Source organism: Carassius gibelio, chromosome B18 (assembly GCF_023724105.1).
Source record: "Carassius gibelio isolate Cgi1373 ecotype wild population from Czech Republic chromosome B18, carGib1.2-hapl.c, whole genome shotgun sequence".
Classification (NCBI taxonomy): domain Eukaryota; kingdom Metazoa; phylum Chordata; class Actinopteri; order Cypriniformes; family Cyprinidae; genus Carassius; species Carassius gibelio.
This window is the reverse complement of record NC_068413.1, coordinates 22784816-22806220: the sequence shown is the minus strand read 5'-3', so window position 1 is coordinate 22806220 and position 21405 is coordinate 22784816. Positions and strand designations below refer to the sequence as shown.

The following is a 21405-nucleotide window of genomic DNA, read 5'->3' as shown; positions in this document are numbered from 1 at the left end:
GTTCCCTCGGATTTGTAAACCGTACTCACGGATTCATGCAGCAAACTCCTACGTGTTAACATACAGTTTTATTGAATATTATTATGTGGAATAGGTTTACAGCAAAGTGTCTTAAGTGATTCTCTATCAAGTGTAGTACGAGGTGGAATACAAAGATTTAATAAGAAAGATGCGCATTAAAATCTTGTTCAATTGCTGATAATCTATAATAGCACTTGATTATTATTGTGCAATAAACCTGGCATTGTGACTGACTCTGGAGTAATTTTTTCCTCTTTTGTAAGTTATTTTGGATAAAAGATTCTTATGCATAACCTGTTTAATAATATATAATAATGATACAAATAAAAATAAAGTTATTTTTTATAATTTTAATTTGTAGGCTAAATAAATGAGTACAAGACAGTAAAAATATTTGTCATAAAATAATTTGTGAATTGCTTTATTTTTAAATAACCTTTGGACAGTTTTGGAAATGCTTGTGTACAATTCTTTCTTAACATGAAGACTTATTTTTGTGATTTTATTATACTAAGCTCCACCCACCTCACCCCACCTGCCGGAGTTAGATGCATGTTTCACTGTTAAGTGTAAAATGCGTGTCAGTTTTCAAATCCGAGGGAACGGATTGCGAAAGCGTGCGCACGGATTATGAATTCGTTGGTACGGATTCAAAAACCGAGGGTACGGTTTACACAATCTAAACGCACGGACTGGGAATTCGTGGGCACGGTTTGTTAATCCTGGGTACGATTTGTTAAACCGAGTGAACAGTTTATTAATTCATGAGCACGGTTTATAAACTGAGGGGACGGATTGCAAAACCGTCGCCACGGATTGATGTTTTTTCTCTCCTACAGGTGACGTGCGGGGCTCCGTGGTACCGAGCCTTCAGCGCGTACTGAGTGAGCGAGCGCCTGCTGAGTAGCCTAACATAAACATATAAGTTGGTGTTTTTTTTTCTTCGGGGGTGTCAGGGGCATTGCCTGTTACGTCGTTTGGGTTATTGGGCTACCTTGTTGAACGCATAACATTATATTTCACACACCTTTTTTATTTTCCAAATGTAATTAATTAGTCCAACGAACCGTTCGGTACATAATGCGTACCGCGTACCGAACCGAAAGCCTCGTACCGAACGGTTCAATACGAATACGCGTATCGTTACACCCCTAATATATATATATAATCTTGTCAACTTGTACAGAAATATTTTGCATTTACATTTTGCCAACTTGTTTTCTTTCAGTTAGGACAGGTCAGAATAAACAGAACACAAGATGAGGGTCAAAGAGAGCTCATTCTTTCTTTGGGAATATCTGCCATTTATGAATACCGGATACAGTACCTTATACAATCAGGCATTCCTTATTATACAATATAAACAAGTAAAATTCTGCAGTCAAATTTAATGTTTGTGATGTTCCACTACAGGGGCAGAAGTAAAACGTAAATCCATAGAAATGAACGCGAAACAGTGCATTATCATTCATGGCCACAGGGTGGAGACAAAACCAAATTTAACAGAAGACATATCTAGTCTGCTATTCAATCAACATGTAGTGCTCACAGAAACACTTGAAGAAATGCTAACTCTGTCGTTCACATTATTATAAAAATATAAACATTACATGCATTAAACTGTTATAACATTCTGGTAGCAAATATGTACTTGATGAAGGGACAAGAAAAAGAAAGAAGCACTTAAGAATAAACATCCTTCTGCTATTTCAATCTCCCAGTGGAGCAACATAAAATAAGATCTGTTCCCGAACCCCATGCCAGTGCACCGCTAACAAATAAGTGGTTCACAATCTGGGAGTCTGCTGTGCGGTCACATGTGATGCACGGATGTTGTCCAATTCAATTCAGACCACATAAAAAGAAGATGATTCTTAAAAACATGGAGAAATAGCGTGGAAAAACATTCTTGTGTCTGTCAGCAATTTCCTTCGATATCCTTCAGATGGTCTACTTATTTTTTCCCTTTATAAATGATAAAATAAGAGAGTTATTAGCATTGTGGCAGACAGAGAGATTAGTTCATTTGTAAGAGAAAATCGTATACTGCACCTTAGTCTTTCTTCTCTTTTTCCCAGATTTAAGCTCCTTTGCACTTTTCAAAATGCCACTGAATGTTTCTGTGGACATGCGTGTTGAAACCTGGATTTTTATTGGAGATAGTTTAGCTGTCGAAAAGATGGAAAAAATATTTACAAACTCCCTTCACCAAAAAAAAGTGGGACACTGCTGCCTTATTAATGTTGTATTTCCATCTTTCTATAAACCCATACTTGCTTGTCTCTCTCTCAGGGCCTCTAAAAACACTTTTGCACCATCTTCTCCGATGTGATTCTCACCGAGATCCAGTTCGGTCAGGCAACTGGAGAACTTCACAACACTTGAAAGATATTTATAGAAACAGTATAATGAGACTGCGAACATTTGATACTTTCTCGAAGAGCATCACTTGATGAATCGGGATCAATAGTTCAGACATGTGCTAAAATATTTACTCAGTGTAGCTAATCCAATCTTAAATCTACCATTTAACAAAACGATTAACACAAACATACCGAGAAACAGGAACAGCTGTACATGATTTTGATTGTGAATGCTGACAGAGTGTATTTTAATCATTGTTAATTAAAAAATATTCAGTGCGTTGCCAAATAAATCAGTTTCTGGTTCACACGTTAGCCAAAGGTGTTTTGCGCCAAAAAACAATGATAGTTTAATTGTTCATTATCATTTTCCACTTCCTCTCTGGCAAAAAGCAAAATTAGCAGCATAACTACGACAGCAGCTTCCTATTGTGCATTCATGCTGATTTCCTCTGGTGTGATGAAATGTTTTATTTCCTATATGAAATGGTCATAATGATAAATTGAGAGAGGGGACAGTTGTCTAATATATATGATGAAGGGAACCACATTTATATCTAAATTACTTTACAACACTAATGACTTATATTATTTGGATTCAGTCAGATTCACCGAATAGAAATGAAATAATTGTATGTCACCTCATGTATTTTCACTTTATGCAATGCATAAAACTTTATTTGCAATGCATATTCTTCTACACAGCAGTGAATGCTGCAATCTGTTCATATGGATGCAGAAAAAAAACATGTATTGCCGATGCTTGCGTAATACAGAACTAGGCCGGGTTTTGCTGCTGTAATGGCAATGCCAAAAGTCTGTTCACTGACCTGAGGGGAATTTTATTTTAGTGATGCAAGAATTGCCTTATATAAGACCACTTAGAAATTTTTCAGTTCACTAAAACAGTCATTTTTTATTGGGCTTGTTGAAAGAGAGAAGGGAAATGCTTTATTTTTTTAATAGCTACTACAATCATAGTTATTATATAACATATTACGCATGTCAGTGTCTGTCTAGAAAACTTCCTACAGTAAATGTAGAATTATGTGCTGCTATGGGATCAGCAATCTGACCGAAAATAAATCATACGTACACAAAAAACCGAAAGCAGAAGTTCTTGACTGAAATGTCTTACTTTCTAATAACTAGGTCAACCATTATTTTAAATCTGACCTCTGTGCGTTAAATATGATGTGAAGACAGTGTAGACTTATAGGAAGCAAAAGACGATTTATTGCTAAACAGAACAGACACAGCTAAATCTCACAGCACGTTCTTCTAAAAAGTGCACCTGTAGTGTACCTCAAACCTTAAAAGTATTTTTACATTTAGATAATATAAAATTAATGTCAGAGAAGACCACTTAAGTGCACTTTTTAATAATGTCAAATTCTGAATTTTACTTTGAAGTACAGCCGATATTATCGGCCGATATGACCCTTTTACCGATATATCGGTATCAGCCTTTCTTTTTACACCCTAATATCGGTATTGGCCCCCCCAGAAAATCATCAGCTGGGCCCTACTTTAAAGTACATTTTAAATAATTGTTTTAAGAATTATGGGCATTAACATAATGGGACTGTTGACAAATAGACTTGAATGACTTTTAGAGTTAGATTTAGTTTGACCTCCATTTACTCTCAGCTGTGCCCTGATGCTGCCATGCTGATTTTTTAAATAAATTAAGCCTCATGCTTAAACTGTTTAATTGCATCAGCGAGTCAATCCCTTCCCCTTTTTCAATTTATATTAAATCCTGAACTTTACAGTGTTTTTTTTGACCCACTTCAGTATGTCTTAAGTATACCTTGATATGTAATTTAATAATACATTTCTCCTAATGTACTGACAATCATTTATGGTAAACTTAAAAATATACTTTAATGCTTTATATCATGTTTTTAAATATATATTTAGTAGTTAGTAGTATGTAGTAAATTTAAAATATATTAACTTTAAAATGAATATTGTTTAAAACATTACAGTTAAAATTATAATTCAAGGACCTTACATGTGCTTTAGTACAGTACATCAAAATAAGTGTAATTCTTGAAAGCATGACATAAGATAAGACACACGACATAAGTATGTTATGAAACGTAGTTATGGAAGTGTTCTCTTTAACTTAAACGGACTGTTATGTTATTGATATTATATTATCTGCAAATACAGTTTTTAAGTCTATACAATATCATTTTAAGCACACTACAAGCCCACTTATTTTTCTTCTTTACAATATATATTCAGTCATGTACTGAGGAGATGACACTTACATGCAAAGGATCTCCAGGAAGTGATTCAGTTGATTTGGTCCCTCGTTTCCTGAGCCATCAATGGAATTATCACACAAGTGCAGCTTCTCTAGCCACGGGCCTCCTGCGGCGCCATGGCCGCTCTTGGTTTTTTCTCTTTTCTTCTTTGTCTTCTTCCCTAACCACAACATGACATTCACAGCTGAGAATAACTCTAGCATCTATTAAAAAGACAAGACTCACTGCCTTCTCCCATTCATCAATGGATGGAATAATTTTTTATGATAACAGCACATAAAAAAACAAGATTATATTAAACTGGGAAACCATTTTAAATAATTAGGAGAGGCCTATAAATTAAAACACACACAGTGGCAGAAAGATATCACTCCCTGAGTTCTCCAATTGGCCTATAGAGTAATGGGACAGTTCAGTTGTGGCATCCCATAGTCCAATTCACACCGCACCAACAAACGCAGATCAACGCTGACAGCTGACTGAGTGCAATAATTCACTTCTCAAACATCCCAAGTCCTGCCAAACAGCATGTTCAACTGCAAAAACAAGCACTGACCTTGCCAAAAGACATGGACGGGGTGAGCCAACAAAACCTGACAAACATTATCTGTTGCTGTTTGTTGGTGCAGTGTGAACTGGTTTTAAGAGAACATGATCAATGCAGGTGTGTGAGCACATTCAATATGTGTTATTTGTGTAGTAATGTGTGTGAACTGTGAAGCTGACATAGAAAATAAGCTTCAAGACCCTTACTATTTAATATTTCTGTCCACACATTTACTGTACATACTTCTGTTTTTTTTTTTTTTTAAAGTTGCAATAGTCTTTTTCCCTATTGTGATATTCTGTTGGAAATCAAAAATGTGAAATAGTAATTCTAAATAGTAATACATTTTAATAGTAATTCTTAGTTTAAAATAGTAAACTTAGTTTAAAAGTTATTTTACAAAATGTTTTAAATCTGTCGAATAATATTACAAATTTTATTATTACATTATGGATTAATTTCATTATGGAAAAAAAAAAACATTTTAGCAGCCAAAACCTGGAGAAATAAGTTATTTACTTGAAGTAATTCTCTAATGTTGGTTAATGGTCCCATGATATGCAACTAAACTGATCATTTAAAAAAAGCCTGCACACATTAGTAGAAAAGTTATATATTTAAAACACATTTATTTCATACTAAGTATAGTTCAAATCTACATATTTATTGACATATCACTTGAGACTTACTGATATAAAAATTATCATTAAACTTTATTTGGAGTGCTACTTGTGCACAATACACATTTCTTAATATTAAGCCTGAGATGTGTTTTAATGTCTCTGATGATTATTGTATGATCTTTGAACAATATCAGACTTTAAATACAAGATATTTAAAGTGCTCTTAAAATTTACTTGCAATAGTTCCACTTTAGCACAATCAAATATAATATATATATTTTAAATACATTTTAGTATATTTATTTTTCACTAGGATGACTTGGCCAAAAAAAATCATATTGTAAATGAAGTGCTATATACTCTAATATGCAGTGCAGCTGAAACAACTATGTACTATTTCATTAAGTCGCAGCTTTTGAACTGATAATCGTGAATCAGGTTTATTTCAATTGATTAAGCACCCTCAGTTGTTCATTTAAATGCTACATTTGATTCAGTTATTTATTAGCTTCTCTTCATCTCACAAACCCTAAATGGGTTGTGAACCCTCTTTGTGAAAATACAAAATGCAATTTTGAAGTAATAATTGCATTTATTACGGGAAAAAAAGAGGTCCACACCTCCATGGCACTAAGTGAAAAAGTAATTGCCCCCTGAATCGAATAACTGGCTGTGCCACTCTTTGCAGCAACAACTGCAATCAGGCGTTCACGATAACTGGCAACGAGTCTTTCACATCGCTGTGTAGGAAGTTTGGCCAGAATTGTTTTCATTTAGCCACACTAGAAGGTTTTCGAGCATGAATGGGCTGATTAAGGTCATTCCACAGCATCTCAATCGGATTTAAGTCCGGACTTTTCACTTGGCCACTCCAAAACTTTAATTTTGTTTTTCTTGAGCCATTCAGAGGTGGATTTGCTGGTGTGTTTGGGATCACTGTCCTGCTGCAAAACTCAAGTGCGCTTGAGCTTGAGGTCACAAACGGATGGCCAGACATTCTCCTTCAGGATTTTCTGAGAGATTGCAGAATTCATGGTTCCATCAATTATGGCAAGTTGTCCAGATGTGAGTTGAGACTGTGTTCTTTTTTGGTCAGCAATGGATTTTGGCTTCGAACTCTTCCATGGATGCTGTTTTCCCCCAGTCTCTTTCTTATTGTTTGAAGCATGAACTCTGACCTTAACTGAGGCAAGTGAGGCCTGCAGTTCATTAGATGTTGTTCTGAGTTCTTTTATGACCTCCTGGATGAGTCGTCGTTGTGCTCTTGGAGTAATTTTGGTAGGCCGACCACTTCTGGGAAGGTTCACCACTGTTCCAAGTTTTCTCCATTTGTGGATAATGGCTCTTACTCAATAATGGCTCTTGAGTCCCAAAGCCTTAGAAATGGCTTTATAGCCCTTTCCAGACTGATACATGTCAGTGACTGATACATGATACATTTAGTTTCTCATCTGTTTTTGAACTTCTTTAGACCGCAGCATGATGTCTTGCTCTTTAAGCATGCTTCACTTTTTCAGACAGGTTCTTTTTCAGCGATTTCTTGATTCAACAGGTCGGGCAGTAATCAGGGCTGAGTGTAACTGAACTCAGCTTTCTAATATAATGTGGTTAATCACAGTTCTTTCATGATTTAACAGGAGGGGGCAATTCATTTTTCACGTAGGGCCAGGTAGGTTTGGATAAGTTTTTTCCCCTAATAAATGAAATTGTTTAAAAAACGCATTTTGTATTTACTTGCATTATTTTTGTGTAATATAAAAAAATTGTCTGATGATCTGAATCTTTTAAGTGTAACAAATATGAACACACACACACACACACAATGGCTCTGTACATGTGACATTGTCTCTGTGGATGTGCTGTGTTGTCAAGGTGCTGTAATAGGAGTCCTAAGCAAGTATATTTGCTCAGGTGATTTCAAAGGAGGTTTTGTGCAAGTGTGTTTAACAAGATGAAAACCAAGAGCCCATTAGAGCTCTTAGTGATTATAGTAATAACTGTGTGAATATGCACATGCACTCAGTAGTTCGGAAAATGAGTGGTACCTTTGCTCTTTGCTTTCTTTTGTCTGGAAGATGTGGTATTGCTCCTTTGGGAGATCAACTCTGTTTCATCTTAAAGAAAGAAATGCTACAGGGTTACATTGCACCCTTTTATGTCTCCCGGCAAGTGTTGGAAAAAGTATGAGGAGATGATCAATCTAATAATTTAGTCTCTTAACACATTCCATTCCATAACATTACACACTGCACGAATGTATCCCACTCATACACAACTGTATACCATACAGAACTCTGAGGTTGCATTAGGTTTAGAAAAACAGAAAAGCCTTAAGAGAGACGTCTTATCTTAACATTTTAGGATAAAACAAGTCCCTGAGGCACAATTAATTCAGCAGTCTTACTACTGATAGAATGAATTAGGTGAGAGCAGACAAACTCATATACACACCTGTGATGGATGTGGTCCTGTTTTGGATTTCTGCCAGTTTTTGGTTGTTTTCGGCCACAGGTTTCAGCAGTTCTGTGGCACCCCCACACTGCAGCTCATTGCCATTGAGGTAGAGCTCCCTAAAGATGTGGAATGAACAATGAATGCATTTCATTTAACATTAAACTATAGAGTTATGTGTGGTGTGATGTCAGAGGTCCTTGTTCAATACACATCGACAACAAATTAAGCCCATGTTTCTTAGTAAATGATGATGAAAAATAAACAAGTTGCTGTATTTTCTCAATCGTAGCGACTTGCAATTAGGACAGCATTAAGGAGAGCCCTCAAACACATTAGCTTAATCTCTTCTGCATTCATGGTTGATGAATTCAGTTCTTTACAATAATCTATGCAGATTGCATCTGAAAAGAGCTTCACTTTAACCTTTATAAAGTGCATTTTTATTGAACCTGCACTTTGATTGCCATTATGGTATTGTGAATCTTATGAAACTGATTTACAAGCAGCTCGTTCTCAGAAAAGTGCACCCAGGATGGCCTTGTGCTTTGGGATGACTTCAACATTTCTGGGTGCCTGAAAATATTAACTTCACACTCATTTTATAGCCTTTTTGTCCTCAGTGGGACTGTTCTTCTTGGAGTGCTGCAGCACAATGTGGACACAGTTAGATGATCCACATGCTTTAATGTGATGGACTGCATGGATGGAAATAATTCCTTCCTGCCATGGTACTGAACACCTCATTGAGACGTTACTTGAGTGCTCCATTATGCCACTTATTGTGTGACAACATGACATGTAGGATTTAAGCACTGCCTGGATAACTTTTTTTCCATCTGACATTCCAGCATGATATCAAGCAAACTTCAAAACCAAAAAAAATAAAATCTCTCCTGGCTAGAGGCCAGCCTACAACAGGCCAGTGAGCAGTGATAATCATGCATACAGACATTACCAGCTATGCAAACATGGTGGTGAAGTGTTGTCTGTATCGATTCAACTTGAAATACACTTCCTTTTTAATAAAAAATTTGCTAAAAAGTCTTACTCTGGTCCAACTGAAACATTTTCCCTCGAATTTACGCTTTTTTTAGCAAATGCGCACCCCATGAATTCCCCAGATAGAGTTATTCTATAAGTCTCAGAGACATATTCCCCCTCACTTGAGGGCAACTTCAGATCCCAGGGTACCTCCAGCGTTCCCAAATGTAAGAGCAAGTCCCACTCAAGTGGCTGCCTTATACAGTTTGACTGTTTACGCCCAGTACAGGAGTGAGATGCCAGGAAGATGCCCTAATATAGCTTACAAAGTTAATATATGAGCACGAATAGATTTGCACACAAATCCTTCGGTTTTCCTTTATGGGTCATATATTTCAGTTCTCTGGTCTCCTTGTAAAAACCAAGGATATTTTTGGAACCACTGCTATAAAGGAATTGCATTACGAGTTTTATCATATCTGAATGGCTGGCTTGACTGTGAAGTATCACCACAGTAATTCATATATTAGTCTTGGCAGCTCCTGAACCACATTAGCGCTGGTGTTCACTGTAAATTAGGCTGGACTCAACTCACACGATCTATTTAATTGGCCTGGTCCTGAACGCTCACATAACCTTTTCCAGATCCCATTCTCCTCTTTCGTCTTCTGTTGTTTCCTGTCTCTCTTAACTTTCCCATCACAGAAAGGCCTACACTCAACACTACATTTAATGAACTTAATCTTTAGAGGTGGAGCAACTGATATGGCACGACTGATGCATTTCTAGGAATTCTTGGGACTGAATGTGCCGACAATCTGTCTCAGACAGAGTCGAGTGGTGGAAACTGAAAGTGTGTGGATGATCTATTGCTTTAGTTCCACATAAGAGTGGCCCTGTAACTCATGTCCACTCATGAAACCCAGTAAGACGTAGTCAGCTCTCAGCTGTAAGCAGTCATCAGCTGAAGCTCACATTCATGTATAAATATGTGATGAAATGTTTCTGCAGAAGCTGATGGATCCCATGAGTCACAGAGATTCATGGGAAACGTAAGCATCAGTGGTCATAACAATCTGTACCTCACAGAACTGTTGGTGAGGAGTGAAGCTAGCAGAGTTCCGCTCCATGAACCCAAACCACAGTAACACAAACTCAGGGAGGATATTCGACTGGCCCCCAAACCTCCACTCAGCAAACCTTTCAACCCTTCCAGATCCACGCTGAGAGAGAAAGACAGACAGAGAGAACATAAAGGCCATTATTAAACCTTTCAAAAAATATTTGTTGAAACTACTGAAACAAAGCAACACACAAAAAATGTGACGTGAGCACAACAAGGAACCAATAGCAAACCAATGCATTTAAATGCAAAAATGTGTTCTGTATGAAACGGCACCTAATAAAAAGTAATGTCATTTTGATTGCCAGGATTTTAGCAGTTTAAAAAAATAAATAAATTATGAGATTGTATCGACGTGTTTTTTTAAAGAGCATTGTTACATCCACCATCAATTTCATTTTCTAGATGTTGAAATGTAGACAGTGTAATACCCAATATACTGTACACTTTGCATTGACAAACTGGAATGCTTGTGGTAAACAAAATGTTAACACAGTGTATAGTGAGTTTGTGCTTAACTATGAGACTGTGTAATTCACAGTAACAGCTTTTTAGATTATAGTTCAGTGGACGCATTGATGCTTTTTTTTTCCAAACCAGTTAAGTGCAAACCACGTCCTGCAGCCGATTCTGAAGATTGTGCTGGCATATCAATAACAGTGATGACTGCACATGCACAGCGTTGTGCAATTTCTCAAGCTTTCAGGAATTCACAGTGCATCTGAGGACGTTCACACTCACCGGGTGTAGTCCAGGCAGAGAGTGGTGAGGTAGCTGACGGCTGCAGCCTTGCCCAGTCTTGCCAGAGACCCTTCAGTTAGTTTGCAATCAAGTAGCTCCAGTGATTTGAAGGGATAAACTGTCCTCCCCTTCTTCTCCAAAAGAAGACACTGTCAGAACAAATACATGTGCATTAAATCATACAGCCGGGTTAGTGAAATGCATCTCATGTGGTGAATTTACAATCATGGATTATAAAGCGGATAGTTCCGGTCCTTGATTCTGATTGGCTGAGCCACATTCATAGCTGTTGTAAACTACTCTACAAACATACACCTGTGTTTCTGTTCACTTTGTTGTAAACCACAACTGTTTCTGAGGAACTACATTGGTTGGTGGAAGAATACTGTTTTAATTAATATCATCACGCTTTTTTTTTTTTTTAAACCTTACTACGTATATGGAATAACTGTTTTATAAAAGCAATAAGCCCTGTGAATATTGCTTTATTTAACATTTTCTATTATTTTGTACAAAGTCACCTGCATTTACATTACAACAATGTGCTGAGTTTTGCACATGCTGACACTTACTTTTTCTACACTTTTCTACACTTCTTCACACTTCTTTTAGTAATACAACTGTTTCTTATGCACACAACAGTAAGACCATATAATAGCACAATTTCCATCAGTCATAGAGATTTTAGGCTGATTTGAGATTTGTGCACTAAGTCACTGTTAAGCAATTGAAAGACTGGCTGGCTTAATGAAATAACTACATAGAGTTCAAAGCTGCAGTTCTTGACAAAAACAGCTGTGTGTAGTTGCTTTCTAACTGTAAGAAAAATAATAATTACATGAATGTATCTATTGTAGCCTATATGAAGCTCTCCTCGAACGCAATACCATAGATTAGTGATGATCTACTGTAGAAAAAAATAACACTCCCAGAATATCATCAACATCTTAAAAAATGAGGACCTCTTATAGAACTCCCAGGCTCTATATTATAACCATCTGACCGGCACATATAAATCTGTGTGTGTGCAAAATTTATATGCTAGGTGAAGAACTTCAATTGGATGCTTATCCACCATATTGTTTTCCTTACATTCATTGTCTGCAGGTCATTGGCATATGGCAGTGATTTTCACAGCATCAAAGCTGTTTTGGAAGTAAATCTCACCCTTTAATTGGACAGATTTTTCCGATTTTGTGAGCTGAAGTGTGAACATGTTGCCCCTGGAAGGGAATAAAAACGGGTGTGGACCACAGGATAATAAAAGTGTGTCAGTAGCCATAACATATTACAAGCAGAAGCATGTGCTTTTCAACAGTTATACAGTGATGATATTATCAGCGCGAATTCAAGTGATGTACATAGAAATATCTACATCTACAGTTGAAATTCAAATATGAGGTCCACTGTTCTCCAACTAAACTCGAACACTTAAACAATTTGAACGAAGTCTTCAAGTTCCAAGTTCCACATTAAAATCTACAGGACAGGAGCAGAGTTCATCTGTAACCTGCAAGGCTATTTTCAGATTGAGGGTCTTGGCACTCAAAGACCCCATTGGCTCAAAACAAGGCTGAAAAATGGTAAGACGCTGCAAGTTGGCTTCAAATGGTTGCTTATAGGCCTACATAATGTATATATCAGTTTTAAACAAATTAAAATATTTTTTATCATGTGATGTCATCTTTCTGGTTTCTCTCATGTTCCTATAGAAGTTACAAGTCTTATAGTGCTGGAAAAATAATCCAAATTTTGGCAGTTGCTGAGTAAATCTCTTGTGATAACCCACAAAGCCTCAGAAGTATTGTGGTTGTTGTTGAAAAAACAGACCAGTATTTTCAACAAGAACTTGTTGAAAAACCTTTAATCAAGAAATCAATTCCAGAATGCAAATATTGTCACTTAATGGAAAAGTTCATTTCTGAACCAGCTTTAAAGTATCATGAAATTGACCCTAAAAGATATACAGATTAATGTTTTTAAAGACATTGTCTTTATTTTACAAAATTATGTGGAAATGCACACACAAAAAGAATGTGAATTATGGAAAGGGAGAAAGAGAAAGCAGGTGCATTTATCATGTAAATACAAAATGTTTTGCAACAAAATGATGAGATGACAGAAAGAGAAAAAAATCTGGAACCTGAAATTGTTGTGTAATAGAGAACTCTTTCCAAAGCTAAACTGATCTGGTGTTAAGATGAAATGTTAACAGTTATGCCTCATTACCATTTACTGCTGAAATAAAGGACACATATCTTACTGTGAATGATGTCGCTGAACATTTTTTTTTTTTTTTTTTTCTGCACAGAAAGGTTTGGGTTGTATTGCAGCAGACTTGGCTGCCCTGGTGTATTCTTTCTCTCTCCCGTGTGCTCTGGAGCAAGCATCCTGAGACTAGATGATTTCCATAAATGCCAATCACAAAACTAGGATATACAGTAAAGTGGAATCGGTGCTCACCAGCTCAAGTATATCTTTTTGCTTGAGAGACAGACTCCAGATGTGGAATTCTTGTGCATGTGTGTAACGCTCATCTCGTATAGCCATTAACAGAGGCTGAAGGCTGGGTAGAACTGAGTCTGAAGGCCCACAATCTGGAAATGACAGCATTATCTACAGCGGAGGGAGATGGACAGACAGAGGCAGTGAGAGAGAAGGAGGTGCATGCAGTAGACACTTTAACAGAACATTAATTAAAACAGAGTTTCATTAAATCTGTCAATGCACATGTCCATTTCACCACAAGGGGCTAAATATATAGAGAAATCCCATTGGTTCCTGCAGATCATGTGACTAAACATCGTGATGTTTCAAAAATCATTAGGTGGTCAACACTTTGATTTAAAAGTGAATAAAGACTTCAATTTGAATTTGTTTATCCCACACTTCATGGTTTTAGGAAGACTAACTTAAAATTCTAAAGATATTACATATTATTTATCCAATTAACATATTTAATCTTTATGTTTATGGAAATTAGAAAATAATATTGCTGCCCATTGTTTTCAAAAATCTATTTAAATACACTTTCTGTAAGAAACTTCCTGTTTTAATGAAGTCAATTAACGTTCTGAAAAATGTAAAAGGCACATTTGGGGAAGTAGCCTACTCTTTGTATTTGGCGTCTTGTGTCATATTTTGGCCCATCATATTTGCAGTTACAGGCCTATTTTATATATAGCTGCTATACAAAACATAACAGAATATAAATGGAAAGTAGTGAAGTGGATTCATTTCACATTTGAAAGGTCTGAAGCACTTTCTTAACATGGACAAAGTATATTTGACTGTCATTACGTGAACAAAAGCAGCTTCACATACCTCAAAATATATTTTGTGTTAAACACTACATGAAGAAAAGCTTGCGAGTTTTGAACGCCATGACAGAATATAGTACTACGTTTTCCCGTCAACTTTTCCTTTTAGTGTCTTTACATAGGCCTAACTTACTTGAGTAATCTTGAAAATCCAAGCTAACCGTTCATTAACCATTTTAGTTCCTGAATAACTTTTTCGTTTCCAGTCGACTTCATTAGACAAGTTACCTTCCTGAGGGGCTCGCGTCTGTCGATTTGGTGAAGGATGTCCTGTCTGAGCAGTGCACTGGGACAGCTGTTAGTCCGCGTGCAGTGATGCTCGTATCTTCTCCAGAGCGCGCGGAGCTGCAGCACTTCATCACCGGCGGCGCTCGACACTGCAGACTGCGTCTTTCGCATTACGATACTAAACACTTTACGGAAAATAATTAATAAGTAACAGTTGATGTGTTGACGTTAGAGTTTATCTAACGAATTGAATGCAGTGCACTGAAAACTTATAAACTTTGTTATCAACTTTGTTCTGGAACGTGTCAGCGTTCTCCAGACAGAGCACTATGTCTGTTGTCGTAGTAACACCAAAGGCAAACAGATCCTCCCTCCGTCGATACAGTTCATGTTCTGTGTTTATACCATTTCTGTTATCACGTAATATTTAAATTGTCATCATTTAGCCTACCCTCGAGTCTGTGAAACATAAAAGAAAATAGCATATAGGTTGTCAGCATGTCTTCTTCTAACAGACCAAACTCACTAAACATTATACTAATAAAGTATACTATTTATAAAAAATCAGATGAGCCCTGAATATGAATGCAACTCATTTAATAACACATTAAGCCTTATGATGGTTTTCTATGGGAGGAAAAGGCTTAACGTGTTATTAAATGCATTGAATTCATATTCAGGGCTCATCTGATTTTTTTGTAGATTATTAGTATGATGTTTAGTGAGTTTGGTCTGTTAATATCACTGTATTGGTACATTAAACCACGTTAAGCGTTTTTCGCGTTAGGCGTTTTTGAATTTCCCCACAACTTCACCTTTCTGAAACGTGCTTCTGCAAATGCAGAGGAAAACATGTCATGTGTCCATTTTAAATCAATGCCATAAGTGGCATTTTATGTATCTACAGTTTTACTGAAACCACAACCACAGATACCACGAAAATCAAGGGAGATCCTTGATATGAAAGAGGTCTCTTCTGGGCCTCCACCTGAAGCCAAACAACAGAAAAGAGCTCATGTTTAATACCTTTAAATGCATTTAAAATGAGTTATATACTTGTAGTATTAGACTGGTTGTCCCTCAGCCAGAACGAACCAGACATTGCCCTGCTTCACCCCTTCAGGGGGTCCACTGATGGTGCTGGGAATCCAGATATGATTCATTAAAAAGCGGTGAGTGATTTTATGCTTTTATTTGATTGTTTTGGTCATGTTAACAGTGTAGACATTAGGTACTGTGTATTATGCTGCTGTCCCTTCCTAGCAGGCACACAACATCTTAAGACATTGATATTTGGTTAAATTTCGATTGGGAGATCAGGTGAGAAATTCAATGTAAATTCAACATCTAATGTCAATGTTAATTTGATGTCCAATACCAACGTCAGCTGATGTTGATATTTCTTGTTTTTATGTTTTGTAACCAAAATCCAGTTAATGTCAAATTGGCATCACATTTACATTTATCTGAAGCAATTGCTATATGTCAGAGGTCGCATGCTTCTGGAGCAACTAGGGTTTAAGTGTCTTGCTCGAGGACACATTGGTGTCTCACAGTGGATTCGAACCCGGGTCTCTCACACCAAAGGCATGTGTCTTATCCACTGCACCAACACCATCAAATACGGACATCAACCCAATTTTTATTCTCAGCCAAAATGCAACATCTGTCTGACGTCATATCCAACATACAACCGATGTTATATTGATGTCCTCTTCCTGGTGGGTACATACACAGCTGTAACCTACTGTAAGCAAGAGATTTATTTCCCTACTGTTTACCCTCACAGACAAAACAGGCTGTGTCTTTGTAACTTATGTGTGTCTTTAACATGGACTTGTTTGTAATTAACAGTTTAAGCACAATGAGATAGAAAGAATTTAGTTCTCACGTGCCGTGTGACAACTGCTTTCTGTGTGTGTGCTTCGGATGTGTGTACTTTGAAAATTGTATATCAGAAGTTTAAAAGGGTCATGTGAAGTTGCTTAAAATATTTTTTCGTGTCTGTTTGTATTTGGTGTAATGAAATGCATTTTTGCAGTTTAAGGGTTAAAAAACACATTATTTTCCACATACTGTACTGTACGTTATCGTTTCTCCTCTATGCCCCGCCTTCTGAAACATGTTGATTTTTACAAAGCTCATCATTCTAAAATCGAGGTGTGCACTGATTGGCCAGCTATCCAGTGCATTGTGATTGGCCGAATGCCTCAAGCGTGTGATGGAAATGTTACACCCCTTACCATACTGTCACAATGAGACAAAAACAATAAAACCCATTAGAAACGAGCCATTTGTTGCATCCAGTGGGTACATGCAAAGTTATACTATGTACAGTAGTGTTGTTCTGATAGATAGATAGATAGATAGATAGATAGATAGATAGATAGATAGATAGATAGATAGATAGATAGATAGATAGATAGATAGATAGATAGATAGATAGATAGATAGATAGATAGATAGATCCCACCTACAAAGCTGTTACAGCTGGATTAGAGCAGGAGGGGTTTTAATGTATTGCTCTCTGTTCACTAAAGTGCCTCCCCTCATGAAATATGTTATGAAGAGGATTATGAAGAGAAGATGTTCACAGAACTGAGGAGGATCTCACACCAACAACGAGACAAAGCTATAGAAATAAAATGATCAAGACAGATCATGTTTAGAGAGCACTTTTGTACCTGTTTGTGAAGGGCTTCAAGTACTTTAGCATTCTGCCCTTGACCTTGTAAGGCTTGGGAGGATCCATCTCCCCTGGTAAGTCAGATAAGTGTTCAGGAGTTGAGTGTACGGGTTTGTGTCTGTATGGTATTAGGGTGGGTGCTTTCAAAAAAAAAATCAGTTTGACAAATTTGGAGCATATGAGTATGTGTCTCTGAAGACAAGTGCACAATCACATGTTATAATGCTATTGTCTTTATTCCAGATTTACAGTATGTGGTTTTAAGAATGCCAAGTTTAACCTGCCACGATTATTTTCAGTTTAGTTCAGTTCCTGTCATGTCTGTTATGAGCTCTCATTAGTTACCAAGATTTCTGATTAGTTAATCCTTTCCCAGCTGTTCCTGCTTAGTTCCTTAATTTACCATATGTGTACTTATAGTCCTGATTCTGTTCTATCCTTCGGTGGTTATTAGTTATGTGTTGTACCAAGTCAGATTCTCAGTAAAGTATGTTTGGAACTTCGTTTGCTGTTCTCATTCCTCGATGACTCGTGACGTAACCCTCATAGATCCACTATTTTTGACACAGCCTAATGAAATTTTAGATCGTGACTGTTGGTTAGTCTAAGCTAAACCTAATTTAGATTATAAGGGGTTTCAAACTGGGGTCCGGGCAATTTTGTTATTATGTTTAACTATAAAATTTTTCAGGAAAACAAAATCTATAGCCAAGTGCGCTTTACATATCCACCATTACTGTAATAATGGGTATTATTTTTCTGAAAAAAGTTTCATAATTTACTTTGGCGTCAATACAGTGATAATATTAAAGACAAGTATTTACATTTGTGGGCAACATGTTTAAAATATCCTGCTTTTTCTAAACATTTTTTATGTTTAATTGGGTCTTTACACATGAAATGTATAGCTTTCCTAACTTTTTATGAAGGGCGTTCCTCATAAAGGCATAATTATATTTGGGCTCCTTGGCATCAAAACATCTATTATTACTGGAAATACTTTTTATAAAAGTCAAAGATTTTCAAGAAATTCCAGGACGATGAAACCTTAAAGAATGTCAAAGGCCCAATTTTAGCATCCTAGCTTGAAACTCAAACCTTGTGTTGTTAAGATACTTAATGACTACTGTGAAATTTTGCCTTTATTGCAATTTTGCCTTTATTGCAATTATTGCAAAAATTCTAAAATCCAAAATAAAGTATGACACAAAACGTTTCCTCAGCTGATCATTATTTTTGTTACATGTAGCCATGATCCATTATGTCTTTGATTGTATCCACTGCTTGTTTCACAACCCCATATTAAATATGATGGCTGTATTGCTTAAATGCAATATCACATCATGTATAGGGCTGTATTATACCCAGAAAAAAAAATAAAATCAAATCACCTGATTTAGAATTTGATGTTTGATGGGATTTGAGTTTTTATACCGGAAAGCTGCTTGTTTCAAAACGTATATTCTATAATGGACATTTTACATAATTAAACAGCACTGTAAAAACTTATTTATATGGTTTTAAAACAGTATGAGTTGTAACACTGTCAGGTTACCCACTTAGAAATTAGAGGTGACACATTTAAATGATTTACGTGACAAAAATCAATTTCCAGAATGAAATATCAACATTTCACCCTTTTATTGGAACACATTGTAATAACAGCACTCTTTACTTGCATTATTTGACATTACTTTATACAGTTCAAGGATAATGTTGGTTTCACAACCACTTTAATATGTAGCAGATGAACATGGGGGAAAATGAGTTAAAGATGTTAAAGGGAAAAAGTGTTACAAGCATCCGTAGTCTCATCTGAAATGCTGTTTTATAGCCCTATGCCAGTAAACCCACATTGACCAGTCCTGACCATCAGAGGTTCTAGCTGGAGGCAGAGGAAAAGCATCACCCTCCTCATACCTATCAAATATAGTATGCATCGTTGTGTGAATTTAAACACCCTGCAGTCTGCAGAAGAGATCAATGAAATATGCAATACGGCAAGAGATATACACTGAAAAAAAAAAAACAATGTTTCATTCATCCAATAAAAAAAAATGAAGGGTAATGACTCACATCTATATTTTTTAACTTAAACCAATGAAAAATAAATTGCTTGCCCTTATAGATGTGAATCATTACACCATTTTTTTGTTGTTACTGGATGAACAATTGTTTCAGTGTACAGTAGACAGCGGATTGAGTTTAAAAGTCGAGTTACATATAGAATCTAAGCTTTTATCACAATGCAAAGTCATTTTTCACTGCTAACTAGATCCACCTGCTATCCATAGAGGAGCTTGTTGAACAACAGAAATAATTTACAGCCTGGCAGGAATGTGACTTCTAAATGAATCCCAGATAGAAAAGCAAATGCTGCACACTTAACACCTTAACTAATGCAGAAAGGCTAGAAACAGTACAACAACTTCAGTGTTGCTATTTTATAGCACCGTTTTCAATAAATTTGTTAACACCTTAAGACAATTTTTTATTTAGAATAATACTGCAGTAAAAAAAACGAATAGCCTGTATTTAAAATGCTATTATTTCATACTAAATATATAGTTCAAATCTATTAACCTACTCTATTAACATATTGTTTACTGATATAAAAATTATAATTAAACTTTATTTGGAGTATTGCTCATGCACAATGCACATTTCTTAATGTTAAGCCCAAAATGTGTTTAAATGTCACAATGAGGATTGTATGATCTTTTAATAATATCAACCTTTAAATGCATGATGTTTAAAGTGCACTTGTATACTTGCAATAGCTCCACTTTAACACAATCAAATATTCTTCAGTATATCTTTATTTTTTATTTTTTATTATGTGTATACTTGGCATGACAAAAATGTATTTCAAATACATTAAAGTATATTGTTTTTCACTATATGCTCTTGTACAGCAGGCACGTTTTTAAATGGTTTAAGGTTTAATTGTTTTTAGTGAGAAAATAAAAAGACCAGACACATCTGAACCTCCTCCCATAAATAATTTTTTGCATGTTCCTTTGACTAAAAAACTGATACAAATCATTATGGTGAGTTTCCCAACAGCATGCAAGAATGCATGCAAGAAACTGGCAAGTGTTCAGAGATTAAATCTACATGTGATCAGTTGCCCATTTGTGTAGTGAGACTCACATTGCTCTCTAATCTTGACACTGAAATAAGGTTATTTGAGAGACAATAAATGTACAATAATCTTTTTCCTGAGCCCTTTTTTAGGTTGCACTTTAGTCATTGGTACAGTGTGATTATATATTTAAGTACTGAGTAATAATAATTAACTACACGTAGCTACTTACTATAAGGTTAGGGTTAGAATGATAAGGTTTGGTTGAGGGTTACTCGCATGTAATAATGCATAATTAATTGTTATTTTAATAGTGAATATATATAATATATGTAACAAGGACACCTTAAAATAAAGTGTAAAATAAAGTGTACTTTATTTTACTATCAAAACATTAAAGTTTGTGTCTTTACAGAAATATTAAAATAAATCTACCCTTTGAAATGTTCACTGCAGTAGTACAAGGTGACAAATAAGCATAATCTGCAACAATTTCTGAAGAAGCATTACAACAAAACCATCATCAAATAGTCAAAACAGTCAGAAAAAGAAGGTTTTATCTCAAACTCTAAAAATAATATCACGTAACGCTACCAGGTAAGGCGAGGTTCAGTTGAGCGGATCACTTTGATCAGACGCTAATTTTCCGTCCCTGAATTCTCCGGAGGGCGCTGGCACGTGTATAAAAGCTCTAACAGTCGCATTGGCGCGCGCAGTCTGGACTTACACCGCGAGTGAGATCAGCTGGATTCTAAACACTAACAAGGAGAGATGACAAACGCACAGGAAACGACCCGACGCGACGCCACTCCTTCACACGCTGCTGCAGGTAAGAGATGAATCAGATTTCAAAAATATAGTCCATGGAGCGTAAGAAAGGATAGCTTACATTTTGAGAAATAGAAAGTAGGCTAGTTTCTGTATAATAAGTATTAGTGTTAATGAAAGAAACAGAAT

General features: G+C 36.2%; 2 protein-coding genes across 4 annotated transcripts in view; one reads left to right on the top strand and one right to left on the bottom strand.

Moving 5' to 3' along the window:
• Window positions 1-1264: 1264 nt before the first annotated feature.
• On the bottom strand, window positions 1265-21171 carry LOC127977868 (uncharacterized). Its single transcript, XM_052583049.1, has 11 exons — window positions 21043-21171; window positions 14678-14862; window positions 13593-13745; window positions 11130-11278; window positions 10348-10488; window positions 8282-8400; window positions 7876-7944; window positions 4664-4820; window positions 2295-2401; window positions 2074-2189; window positions 1265-1986 (listed from the first exon to the last, which is right to left on the bottom strand). Exons 2-11 carry the CDS (start codon window positions 14846-14848, stop codon window positions 1972-1974), a joined length of 1197 nt encoding a protein of 398 aa, XP_052439009.1. The 5' UTR covers window positions 14849-14862; window positions 21043-21171; the 3' UTR covers window positions 1265-1971.
• LOC127977869 (transmembrane protein 255B) overlaps window positions 20987-21405 on the top strand; it is a 28204-nt gene continuing 27785 nt past the window's right edge. The window contains exon 1 of one of the 3 annotated variants that reach the window (XM_052583051.1): window positions 20987-21277. In XM_052583051.1, the coding sequence (XP_052439011.1) occupies window positions 21220-21277 (58 nt within the window). In that variant the 5' untranslated portion in view covers window positions 20987-21219. The remainder of the gene's footprint in view (window positions 21278-21405) is intronic. The other 2 variants (XM_052583050.1, XM_052583052.1) reach the window with 2 other exon arrangements.